Source organism: Gadus morhua, chromosome 19 (genome assembly GCF_902167405.1).
Source record: "Gadus morhua chromosome 19, gadMor3.0, whole genome shotgun sequence".
Taxonomy (NCBI): Eukaryota; Metazoa; Chordata; class Actinopteri; order Gadiformes; family Gadidae; genus Gadus; species Gadus morhua.
The window spans coordinates 12,152,129-12,164,628 of NC_044066.1; the positions used below are offsets into that span (position 1 = coordinate 12,152,129).

The 12,500-nt window shown below is 45.1% G+C and overlaps 2 protein-coding genes across 7 annotated transcripts in view; both read left to right on the forward strand.

The window, feature by feature from the left end:
• Positions 1-2,262, forward strand: part of creb3l2 (cAMP responsive element binding protein 3-like 2) — a 29,356-nt gene extending 27,094 nt beyond the window's left edge. The window contains exons 11-12 of the mRNA XM_030341531.1: positions 1-83; positions 507-2,262. The exon at positions 1-83 is cut by the window's left edge and continues 155 nt beyond it. Of these exons, the coding sequence (XP_030197391.1) occupies positions 1-83; positions 507-588 (165 nt within the window). The 3' untranslated portion in view covers positions 589-2,262. The remainder of the gene's footprint in view (positions 84-506) is intronic.
• Positions 2,263-3,772: 1,510 nt separating this feature from the next.
• dgki (diacylglycerol kinase, iota) overlaps positions 3,773-12,500 on the forward strand; it is a 61,897-nt gene continuing 53,169 nt past the window's right edge. For 2 of the 6 annotated variants that reach the window (XR_003973985.1, XM_030341525.1), the window contains exon 1: positions 3,774-4,439. Coding sequence is in view for 5 of the 6 variants with exons in the window: in XM_030341525.1 (XP_030197385.1) it covers positions 4,228-4,439 (212 nt within the window). In the remaining variant the exon portion in view is untranslated. Of the gene's footprint in view, positions 4,440-12,500 lie in introns of all 6 variants that reach the window. The other 4 variants (XM_030341528.1, XM_030341529.1, XM_030341527.1 and 1 more) reach the window with 3 other exon arrangements.

Sequence of the window (12,500 nt, forward strand, 5' to 3'; positions counted from 1 at the left end):
AACGTGGCAGAGAGCCACACCCCTCTCCGAAGTAATAACAACGATACGCAATCGACGGAAAACCTCCGGATGGACCTGCAAAGGTAACTGTAGTAACCAGCATCCTATTGAATTTCGTGTTTGTAAAAAACATATTCTACACAGTGTACAATACATATTGTTTGAAGTGAGTCACACCAGAAGTCTTGTGGCTCTGTCCTTTAATAGACACTTTCCCTTAAAATAAGAATAATATAAGAATAGCATAAGAATAAAAGTAAAAAATCCGAGTCTTTGGAAACAGACCCTTCTGTTGCTGAGCTCCTCCAGGAAGACGTCCGTTCTCATTTAGTCAGCGTCTATTGACAACATCCTACGCTCCCTCCTGTTCGGGAAGAAAGGAATGCCAGGGGTTTGGGCTGAAACGCTGAGAGACGCATGTCTTGTTCCGTGCTGGAATTTGCTTCGGTTTGCTGCCTCAGCCCCCTTCATTTCCTCAACTCTGTCCATTTGTCTGTCTGTCCCAGGTCTCTGGAACCATGGCTTAACGAGAGCAGCAGCGGTAAAAAGGTGCTAGCGCTCGATCGAACGGTCAACGAAACATCCTGAGGACGGACATTTTTTTTTGTTTTTTAATTTTATTTTGTATTTTATTTTCGTATCTTATTATTTTTTGCTTCTCCTGGTTCTCCACTCTTCATCGTGACCTTTGATTCTCCCCCCCCCCCCCCCCCCCAACAGCACTGCAGTTCAAGTGTCCTGGAGCGGGGGGAAAAAAGATGTACAAAGTGATGTTTGTTTGTCCACAGTTCTTTTCATGCCACTCACGCTTGAAAAGATAGTACACTGTAAAAATATGAAAAAGACAGGAAAAAGATCCACAAAAAAATCAGGCACTGGCTGCCCTAAAAAAAAGTTTTTAAGTGACGTTGCACTGAATAGTTTTCCAAATAAGTCAACCCGTATTAGTTGTTCATCTTTCAGCCAAATCACTCAACGAGGTTGAGGCACTGTGTTGCATCTGACCCCAAAACATGTTTCATAAGACTCTGTTCAAAGCGAGTGCTTCTGTGTTGCTTGAACTGAGAGATGTGCTTATAAGGTGAATTTAAATTGGACATTTGAGGATTTTTCTTTGGAAAAGGACACCAATTAACATGGGAACGAAAGAGAGCAGCAATGTATTTATAGAAGCCCTTTTTGTTTTTAAAGTAATTGATATGTGTAGCGGTGACCTTTTTTAAACCTTTTTATTCCATTCCATGACATGCAAACGTTATCGTTTTGATACTTTAATTTTGTCTTTGTTCTTTATGTTTTTATTTTATTGAACTTTATTATGTTTATTGTCCTGATTGCGCTTCTTATCTATTGTGTCCTGCCTTTTATGAAATACAGACCAACCATCTTGTGTACACGTAAAATACCAACCAATCACACTGCTTATTTATGCTAGATGGCTTTGAAGGAGAAAAAGTCTGGAGGAGGGAGGGGACTTTTACTTTCAAAACGAGATGCACATGGGACCATGTTACTGCAAATTAATTCTGCTCTGTCCAAAGGGCTGAAGTATCTGCTCTCATATGTCGGTCACTGCTCGCCACTAAAACGCCTAACTGCTAAGGACTTAATGCCCTGTGATATCTTCTTTACATGGGGCGCCTTTATTTTGCCTTTTATTTTGTCAAAGGCTTGGGAAAAACTGAAGCATCATGGGGGGTTTGGAAGAGGGTGGGGCAGGGAGGGGGGCATTAAAGAGCTTGGCAACCACACTATTGAGGACACCATTCTAAATAGTTTGTTGGCAGCGTGCAAATGCGTTTGGCTCTTTGCATGGTAGCACCAGTGCACCTGTGCCAAAGTACAGTCAAATACATGACAAAAAGGGAGTACAAATTATCTCCCACTGAGGTGCATCAGGGGCTGGCAAAAAGAAAAAGTATATATATATATATGAGGACAAGTGTGATTAAACACTGGTTGCAATTGACTCAACTAACGTTACTAAAGTAAACGCTGTGGTTGTTTTTTTGTTTTTACTGTGATGCTTTCGTGGAGTCCCAGCCTTTCATACGATGGCTTCCAAAGTGTTTGTCTGCTAAATGTTGCTTCGATGTCGTTGATATGTTCCATTTGAGTGTCCTTAAGTATTTTTCTTCTTTATATATATAAATATATATATATCTTTCAGCATCCACCAAAAAATCTTACTAGAAAAAAATATATATTTTTGTAAATATGCATTGTTAATAAAGCAGCATACTGATTGTTCTAGCATCTGCACATCACGTCTCTGTCAACTTATTTATTCACTGTTGATAAATTAGCGCCTGCTGATCATAAATGGCACAACACGTTTAATGTTTTAATTCAATTATTTATCCAGTGCTTCGGGGTGTGGTAAAAAAAGAGATCTCCGCCTACGAATGGGCGTTTACAATTCATTTGTTTTTAAAAAATTGATTAATCCAGTGTTGGAGAGCACAAGAAATAAGGAGTCTACACGGGACAAAAGGCATTCCCTCCAAATACGCCTAGTTATATCCTTTCATAGGCCTACTTGAACCTACATCTCAGCAATCAACTTTTAAAGCTGCAGAATGGCGTCACCTTTCCTATATTTGAACTGTCATCGCAATGTCACAGAGGGAATAGCAGAGGGAAGTAAGCACAGCAAAGTTTAATATACCTACAGGTATATGGCGTACAGCCTATGTACACAAACACCCGGTTAGGCACAACTGCCGTGATTTTCATTCATAAGCCTTTCCATTCAAATATCAGCACGCGAATGCAAATTGGCACCTGATTCACCAGGCGCGTATCCCTGCTTCGATCTCCGTGCTTCTTTCAACTCTGAGTGTCTTTATGATGTTAATCACACGTCTCCAGAAAGCGATTATCAAGTCACTGCAAGGAGACGTCCTCTCCTTCAACTCGTTCTTCCTTGACATCTCACACATGAAGCGCATAATGTGTTTACAACTTTGGAGGGCGGGTCAGTCTAGCTCCAGCGCAGCGGGGGCTTGAATCCCAGTAGGCCTATAAAGGTTGTTCGCCCCCATACTTCTCGCCCCCCCAGACCGCACAGTCTACCTTAGCATCGTCGATCAGGATGCGTAGTGGATGCAAGTAGGCCTACTCCTCCTTGCTGACTGACTGCTAAATAACGAAATGGTCAATAAAAAATACGCCATCAAATAAATATAGACCATACGTCATACTCCCCGCCGTCATAAGTTATTTTAAATCTCATTAGCTACCAAAACACCCCGACCGTACTTTGAGTGAGCTGTGTGAGTCTTGAGAGGGTCTACTTCAGCGCCAGTTGGGTCAACTTGGTTCTTCATTCAACATGCATGCAGGGTGCCTTCGGCAGTTTCTCTTTACCCTCAATCCTGTAGGACGCTGGTGCTTTAACTACGACAACCGATACCTGTTTTGGGGGTTGTGGCACTGCTGTGCGCAAATAAGAATTCAGAAATTATAATTACAAATGACAATGTATAACAACTGAGAAATGGTGGTTTGTATTGAAACAGCTGACTTGAAATGACATTTGAATAAATAAAAGACATCTGGGTATACCATTAGCCTACGAGAAGCTTTCTCAATTCATCCTCTTATCGCATAAATCAACACATTGTTCAATTCCCTACGACGCAAAAGGCGTGTTTGCCCATACATGCGTGGCGTGCGTGCACCTTCGGGCTAGCTCACCCTCTCTGCCCTACTTTTTTTCCCTGAGTGATGATGATGCTGCTGCAGAGCGAAGGACCACGAGAGAGTCAAAGAGGAGGAGGAGGAGGAGGAGGAGAGTAGCTGGAATATCCCACAATGCTCCACTTCTCGTTCCAGGGCCATGGATGCTACACGCCGCCTCGGTACTACTACTGACGTCGCCGCGCTCTCATCAAACGTTTATTGTCGCCGCCCCGCTCGAGCTAGCAGCGCGCCGTGTTGCCATTACCAGTCTGTCAGGCTCGCGAGGTAGTTCGGTCCCCAGGCGGCGAGCGCGTGCTGCCGTGCCCGGCTGCGGCAACAACAAACCAAGCTGACCGCGGTCACCCGGCGGTCTGGGTGTTAGCCCCGAAAATAACTACATGTATTCTCGCGTTTTATAACGATAGAGTCGCTTGTTTTAATTCAGAATCCCCCCCACCCCCCCGCCGGAGCCTGTGTTCTCTTACGAGCCGGGCAAAGGGGGGTCCAGTGCGGGGCGAGGGGAGAGAGAGAGCGACAACCGGCATGGACCCCCTGGCGAACGACCGCGGTCCGGGAGGTGGTTTCACCGGGTGCCTGGCTGCACTCGGGGCCGAAGGGGGTGACTCGGAGTCCGGCGCGGGTTCAGAGGAAGCCATGGGCTGCGGCGACACGTTCACCAGCCTTCCTGAAATGGACAAAGAGACGCTGGAGGAGAAATTAAAAGGACTGGCTTTCAGAAAACAGACCTCGTATAGGTGAGTGGTGTCCTAGGGGGGTGGGTTGTGTCCGGACAGGATACGGCCGGAGTAACGCGGACATTTCTGAAGACGGTCTGTGAGAATGGACCAGAGGTTGTTTGATAGCTTGGTATTTGACATAACCTAGTTTGTTTGGGCGCTAAGCGGTGGATTTGTGTTGTGGCTATATTGATTAGAGCCGTACTAACTGTCATCCGTACGACAGAGGGGACCCTTGGCGTTTATTTCGTTCATCGCTTGTGTCCTACGATTGTGCAAAATTCCCCCAAAACCTACCAGTGCGCGTGAGCACCGCAAACATATCACAACAGGGCGATACCGAGCCGATCCTTTGCTATTTTGGCTTGGCAATTGACAGTCGCGTCAACGACTTCCAAACCCCTGTCCATGCTAAAGCCTCTAGCCAGATAATCCGCTCCGCCACAGTAATAGCGTGTTACAAGCTGCCTGTCGCTAATCACTCACACACACAAGCGGTGTGGGACCCAAACGTCAGTATGTGAGCACATTTTGATATGCTCTAAAAATAGCCTACTCAAACGGAAAACACACACATTCATACGTGTATGACTGTGTTTCCTGTGGTTAGGTTATGTTTTGCTTTGATATGTATGTACACCATGTTAAGAAGGTGTAGGCATCTAGATTTGTTGTTCGACCCTTGTTAAGTCAGGCTAACCTTGCTAGGCCATCAAATGTGTTATTGGTTCGCCCTGCTTCTGTACCCTAGTGCCATGCATGTCTCTATTGATTGTGTGTGCGTGTGTGTGTGTGTGTGTGTGTGTGTGTGTGTGTGTGTGTGTGTGTGTGTGTGTGCGCCAGCAGCAGCCTGACACCCCAGTGACACTGGCAGCTGCTGTTGATAGTAAAAACTGGCCAGAGACCAAAACAAACATCACATCACACACACACACACACGCAGACACACACACACACACACACGCACACACACACACACACACACACACACACACACACACACACACACACACACACACACACACACACACACACACACACACACGTACACCGACAGTCCTGACCGGCCGCCATCCAAATCCAAATATCTGACCATCTCCATTGACCTTTCTTACTGTTGCTCTCTGAGATAAAGTACTGAAAACAACCAAAGTCCTATTCATATCAGTGCAACGTTATCAATAAACCAAATCGATAACTGAGCCGCATGTCTCCCGGATACAGCGTGAACCACCTGTTTCAAATCCCGAGTGAGGAGGCTTGAGACAGATGTGTTGTAGATTGATATCAGTGACGTTTGCAGCACGATTGACGTATCTATAGATGGAATGCTAGTTAGTAACAAAGTGATCAGGTTGCTTTGGCTTCCATTACTTGGTTTAAATGAAGATACGTGTGTTGTAGGCCTACAAGGAAACGCTGTATTACACGTGTGTGTGTGTGTGTGTGTGTGTGTGTGTGTGTGTGTGTGTGTGTGTGTGTGTGTGTGTGTGTGTGTGTGTGTGTGTGTGTGTGTGTGTGTGTGTGTGTGTGTGTTTGTTTCATAAATTATACAGGTGTTCTACCAGCTTATTCACTTATCCTCATATCTTTGACTTCCTGGCTGGGTCCAGTCTTACACTGCCTCCCTCTCTCTCTCTGTTTGCTATCATGCATAGTATCAGTTGAGACAAACTGATATTTATAACAGTCCTAGCCTATGATTTTTTTTAATTATTATTTATTTGCTTATTCAGGGCTGTAATTATAGACCTGCTTTTTTTCGTTGACCACAACTTCCTCTGTGTTGCAGTTACAGTACCGCTTGTGTGTTGAATGTATTTTTAAAAACCTTCGAACACACATTGAATTATATCTTCAGAGACAGAAACACTGCAATGTCCATTCTCTAAGACATCCGCCGAATGGTTGATAATTGTATTAGCAGGTGAAACCATAGAACACCGCCATAAAGTGTGTGTATGTATGTGTGTGTTTGTGTGTGTACATAGCTTTGAAGAGCTCTGTGCCAAGGAGTGAATTACCATAACTGGTAATATGAAAGAGCTCTGAATTGATGCCAATGAACATCAAAGACAGTGTGTGTGTGTAATGTACACCTGTGAGCGGACGTGTGCCTGTGTCTGAGTGTGTTTGTGTCCAGACTTGCTAAAAGCATGCGTAACACATCTACCAGACATTTGTCACACTTCGTGCCTGCGTGTGTGTCTGTGTTTGTGTGTCTGTGTGTCTGTGTGTGCGTGCGTGTGTTTGCAGTCAGTGTTCCCAGATAACCAGTGCCTCTCCTTTCATCTATTCTCGGATGTCTCAGCTGTTTGCCTGCATGACAATCCCTTTTCAGCACACACACACACACACACACACACACACACACACACACACACACACACACACACACACACACACACACACAGAGACACACACACACACACACGTACACAAGTACACACACACATGTACAGCTGAGATACACATATTGTCATTCTGTTGGCTGGCACACATGAGACCCATCTACTGTCAGGTTGGCGGCTGCGTCATTGTACTTCATGGCACTTGATAAACCACTCAGGCAGCAAACAATCAGACCTCAGTGTAGTCGTCAGGTATCCAGTGATGAGGTCACTCACAGCCAGGCTGCAAGTCCTACCTCCTTCTTCCTTCCTCCTTCCTCCTTCCTCTGCCCTGAGCTGCAGCAGCCCGGCAGGTCAAACAGGAAACCAGAGGGGGAACCAAACCGTATGTGTTTTACTAGCATTTAGTATTTCCTCATTGCCCTTTCAGTGCAATACACATTCGATGTGAACGCAGCCCACAAACGAGTTATTGTCCTGTTCTTGTTAAGCCACTGGTTGTTGCCACTGGCCCAACCCGTAGCATCTGCCCATTGGCACAGCTCAGTGTTTCACACGGGCTGGCCCTTGTTTGTTTGTGGCCTAATTCTCTCCGGCCATCGTGTCTATTTCCTGTCAAAGTGCCACCCCCTTCCCTCCCCCGCTGCCCCAGCAGACCCTCCCACCGTCGCCATGCCTGCTGCCCTTGGCCAGTTGTGTCATCCTCATTGCCACAGCGGCCACATGTTCGAATAGGTCAATACTGCGGACCACCAGGATAAAGACTGTGTCATAAGAACTGCGTGCACTCGACCCCTCCTCACCCCACCCAAGCCCCTCGTCACACCAGCTAAGGCCATAGCAGATCACACACACACACGCACACACACAGACACAATGACATGTACAAAGACAGACCCACACGCATTATATCACACATACACACACACACACTTAAACCGTGAGAGAGAGAGAGAGAGAGAGAGAGAGAGAGAGAGAGAGAGAGAGAGAGAGAGAGAGAGAGAGAGAGAGAGAGAGAGAGAGAGAGAGAGAGAGAGAGAGAGAGAGAGAGAGAGAGAGAGAGAGAGAGAGAGAGAGAGAAAAGCTGATTGGGAGAGTCAATGCACTTACACAGAAGTGATGAGACTAAAACATGGAGGAGGAAGGAGAGAATGTAAGTTTTGGGGGCCGGGTTGAAAACGAAAAACAACAAAAAGGAACCACAAAAAAGGTGTCTGGCGTTGGCGTGTGTGTGTGTGTGTGGGTCGGCTGTACCACCTGCGGGGCTGAACAGCAATCAAAGGGCGTTTTATCATCTGATGCAGCCAGGGTATCAAGCACCTCATTCAACCAACACAATTAGGATAAAACACTAGGGAGGGGGAGGGGGGAGGGGGGAGGGGGGAGGGGGGGGTGGGGGGGTCAGACAGCACAGACACTGAGAGGATGAAAGAGAAAGTGAAACTGGGAAGAGGCACGCTTCCATTTATTTCCTCTTATTCAAATTAGAATTGTTCCTTTTGATTGATTAATTGATGGCCCCTTGAGAGACGTTGTCGACAGATATGAGAGACTGGAGAGGGAAACAGAATGGGAAAGGGTGAAAGACAGAGAAAGGGGGAAGTGTCCTTTCGGACCGATTTCAAAGAGGACGGAAGAGGAAAAGACAGTGAGAGTGACGGTTGTGCGGAGAAGAGGAACTCACATAACCCTTGAGAAGATGCACTGTACATTCTTCCCCAAGAGTTAACGGTGCCTATACATTACGTTGCATTTTTGGGTGAACTCGGTGTACAAGTATAGAGGAGTAGGCCTAACACTTTTTAAGGAGTGCTGTTATACCGTTCATGCACCTATTATTTCTAAAGTGAGTATGTTTGCAGAAAATGACTTAACAAAAGCTACTGTTCTACTGATCAGTTATTCATGACATTCACTGACATAAACACACACTCACGCACTCAGACGAAACAATATGAATGCACAAAGCATCTCTTGTTCCTCCTGTCTAGAAGTGGATTTAATTGTCAACACCAGGGGCTCACAGGAACAGACAGCCTTTTCTGGCATCTCCTCACCGTTATTGTGATGCTTTTGTTGCGGTTTATTATTATTTTTATCATTGAGTTAGTGCCATGGATCGAAAGCGACATTTATCTTTTTGAATTTGGGCAAGGCAACCAGAGTAAGCCATATAGGTATCCAACCAAAGTAAACCCTACCGTACCTACCTACCTTTAATGAGGAACGTAAGGCTTTGGATAAAATAGTCACCATAATAAATCACTATCAAAATTAGGTTTTCAGGACCTGTTGGACCTGACGCCATTTTTAAACCAAAATCAACTTCTGGACATTGATGTTTGTCTTTGTCATGTCGGCAGGGCTCAGCTTTGTAAAAGATTCAGCGGAGCGCTTTGTCTTTGTGGTCAAGTGTGCTATGAAACCCTTTATCAATGTTTGAGGCTTGACATTCACAGCGCCGTTTGCTGAGGAAATCACACACACAGGCACGCACACACACTTCCACTGACAGAATTTGTTGTTTTCTTCTGCGACTTTGGTGTGTGAAAATGGATGAACAGACTTGCATATTCATGACTCTGTGTCCCTGTTTGAGAGAAAGAGGAATTGAACTACTAAACGAAGGAATAGAGAAGGAACAAGCTACAAACAGCGAAAGAGACGTTGCTTTGTTTCCTACATCGCTATTGCACATTAATTAACGCAATACAAGCATGGGCAAAACTTAATAATCGTTATTATGTATCTTTGTTATGTATTTTATTACCTGTTCATGTTTTCTTTTTTATGTTCCTACGATTCATTCATTGCATCTACCTTCATCCAAAGCCTAATTTAGATGTGGTTAATGAGCGGTAAGTAAACTTTCTGATGGATGCCTACATTGGGAATAAAACCCATTGCCTTTGGGCACTGGCCTCCACACTATCCGGCCCTGATATTCTCCATTCTCTGATCTATTATAATCCTCAGCCCGGCCAGTGTAAACATGAGTTCCCCGTGTTGAGGTGAACTGAATTGCAAGAGAAATGACTGTGCACTGCACAGCATACATACAATGGAGAACAGCGTTTCTGTGTAAACCTTGTTTGACATGGGGCCTATGAATCAGCAAACATGAAAACCTTGTTGGTTATTTGTACAGAACATTAATTGATCCTCCTTTTTTGCATGAGCCTACCTCTCCTGTCATTTGCCTGATCATGATACAACAAAGCTTTCCAAATATGTCAATGTTAACATGGCAAGCCGTTGAAAGACAAGAAATCTATAATTGATGATTGGAAGTCGAACAGCTTGCGCCTCTTGTTTTCTCCTCCTCTCCTCTCGCTCTCTCTCCCCGCTCTCTCTCTCTCTACCCTAACGGTGCTAGCCTCCTTAGTTGAGAGAAATGTTTACCGAACTTTGTAGGGTGTTGGTATTGCACTGCTGGGCAACTGGTTGTGCCGAAATGAGTTGTCGCAATGCAAATTTCACACTGTTGAGATATTATCGAAATCCTACAATGTGTGGAAAAGATGTGTCCATCGCTCTATGTTTAATCGGGGGGCGGGGGGGAACAAGCAGTGAAATTGGATAGGCTTTTGTACACGTTGCCCGGGCATGTCCCACAGTAACATAACATGTAACAGTTGTGTTGAGTGGTGGCTGTATCCAATATAAATTGTTTACATAGATTATAGGAATGACGCACTGGGACTCCGTGCTGGAGTATGGCACAGGGAGAGGGTCTGGACTCGGCCTAACGTGTTGGGACCTTTCCTGGAGATTAAGTTCACAATAACACAAGAACACACACGCATACAGACACACACAGAAGAACAAACATTCACACACACAAGAACAAACAAACAAACAAACACACACATTGCACACTTTCAGAAACACACACCCAGGCTCATGCAACCAGTAGTACATCCTTCCCCATTCTTCCTTGAAGAAATCTATTCTGGTTTTCTTGCATCAGTGTGTCTCATTAGTGTGTATATTCTGTGTATATTCTGTCGGCGTATGTGTGTGTGTGGGGGTGTGTTGTGCAAAGCCTCTCTGGCCTTCTGTAGTTTGTCCACAGTGTCACTTTTTTTCTCTCCGCAATTTCTCTGGCTATCTCTCTGTCCCCCTTTCTCCTTCTTAAGCCTTCTCCTTTCTTGGCTGTTGCTGGAGGGTGGGTGGGTGGCGCAAGCTCTGAGAGCGGATTGGTGGATGGTCGCATCCTTATTAGTCCTGGGTCTGGCTGTGAGAAGCTTTTCCTGCATGGAAATGAAGATGAAAAATAGAAGAATGTGCCAGAGGAGGGGAGGGACAGGAGAGAGAGAGAGAGAGAAAGAAGGTCTGTCATGGTATTGAATACTGGTAGATGGTAAGACATCACAAATCAAACCCAAAATCAAACCCAAAATCTGTCACAGATTCTCTCTCTCTCTCTCTCTCTCTCTCTCTCTCTCTCTCTCTCTCTCTCTCTCTCTCTCTCTCTCTCTCTCTCTCTCTCTCTCTCTCTCTCTCCCGCACACTATATATCTCTCTCTTTCCTTTCATTTTATCCCCTCTTCATTAACACAGCCGACAACAGTTACTCTTACAGCTACTCCCTCAACACACACACACACACACACACACACACACACACACACACACACACACACACACACACACACACACACACACACACACACACACACACACACACACACACACACACACACAGTAAACACACACACACACACACACACACACACACACACACACACACACACACACACACACACAGTAAACACACACACACACATAGATTGTGCCAAATTATGTGTATATGATATGCTAAAAAAAGACAACTGTTGATACTGAATATATAGTAGAGACTCTCAATCAGACACACACTCACTCGCTCACACACACAGTTGCTCATAAAGAATTAAGGGGCTGCATTTAGTAATCCACATCTATTTTAAAGTTTGGTGTGTGTGCGTGTATTTGTGTGTGTGAGAGAAAGAGTGTGTGTACGAACGAGAGAGCGAGTGTGCGTGTGTGTGTGTGTGTGTGTGTGTGTGTGTGTGTGTGTGTGTGTGTGTGTGTGTGTGTGTGTGTGTGTGTGTGTGTGTGTGTGTGTGATGCAGGTTGGATTACAGCATGCTGATCAGCTCTCGCCACTCAAAGAGATGAGTCTCCACTCAAACCTAATGCTCTGTGTTTCTCACACACACACAGATACACACACACACAAAGACACACAATTAAGACACTGAGTGCAATAATAGAAATGTGTATAAGGAGAGACAGAAATCGCTTTCTAGGATTAATTCCTGTTTTATTTCCCTGTTAATTCACTTGCTTTTTGCGTTTTCCTCTAGAACGCACACGCACAGAGTCACACATGACCGCCTCATAGGCCGCAGCTGTAAGCTATAATTAGTGAGACAGCTTTCAGTGTGTGTGTGTGTGTGTGTGTGTGTGTGTGTTTGCCAACATGTGTGCCCGTTGTCTCCGGTGAGACGAGAGCCCTGGTTTTAGTAAATTATTAATTATATTAGTAACGAGAAGACAGAAAACACCTACCGATGTCCATCACACACCTTGCATCTCTCTCTCTCTCTCTCTCTCTCTCTCTCTCTCTCTCTCTCTCTCTCTCTCTCTCTCTCTCTCTCTCTCTCTCTCTCTCTCTCTCTCTCTCTCTCTCTCTCTCTCTCTCTCTCTCTCTCTCTCTCTCTCTCTCTCTCTCTCTGTGTTG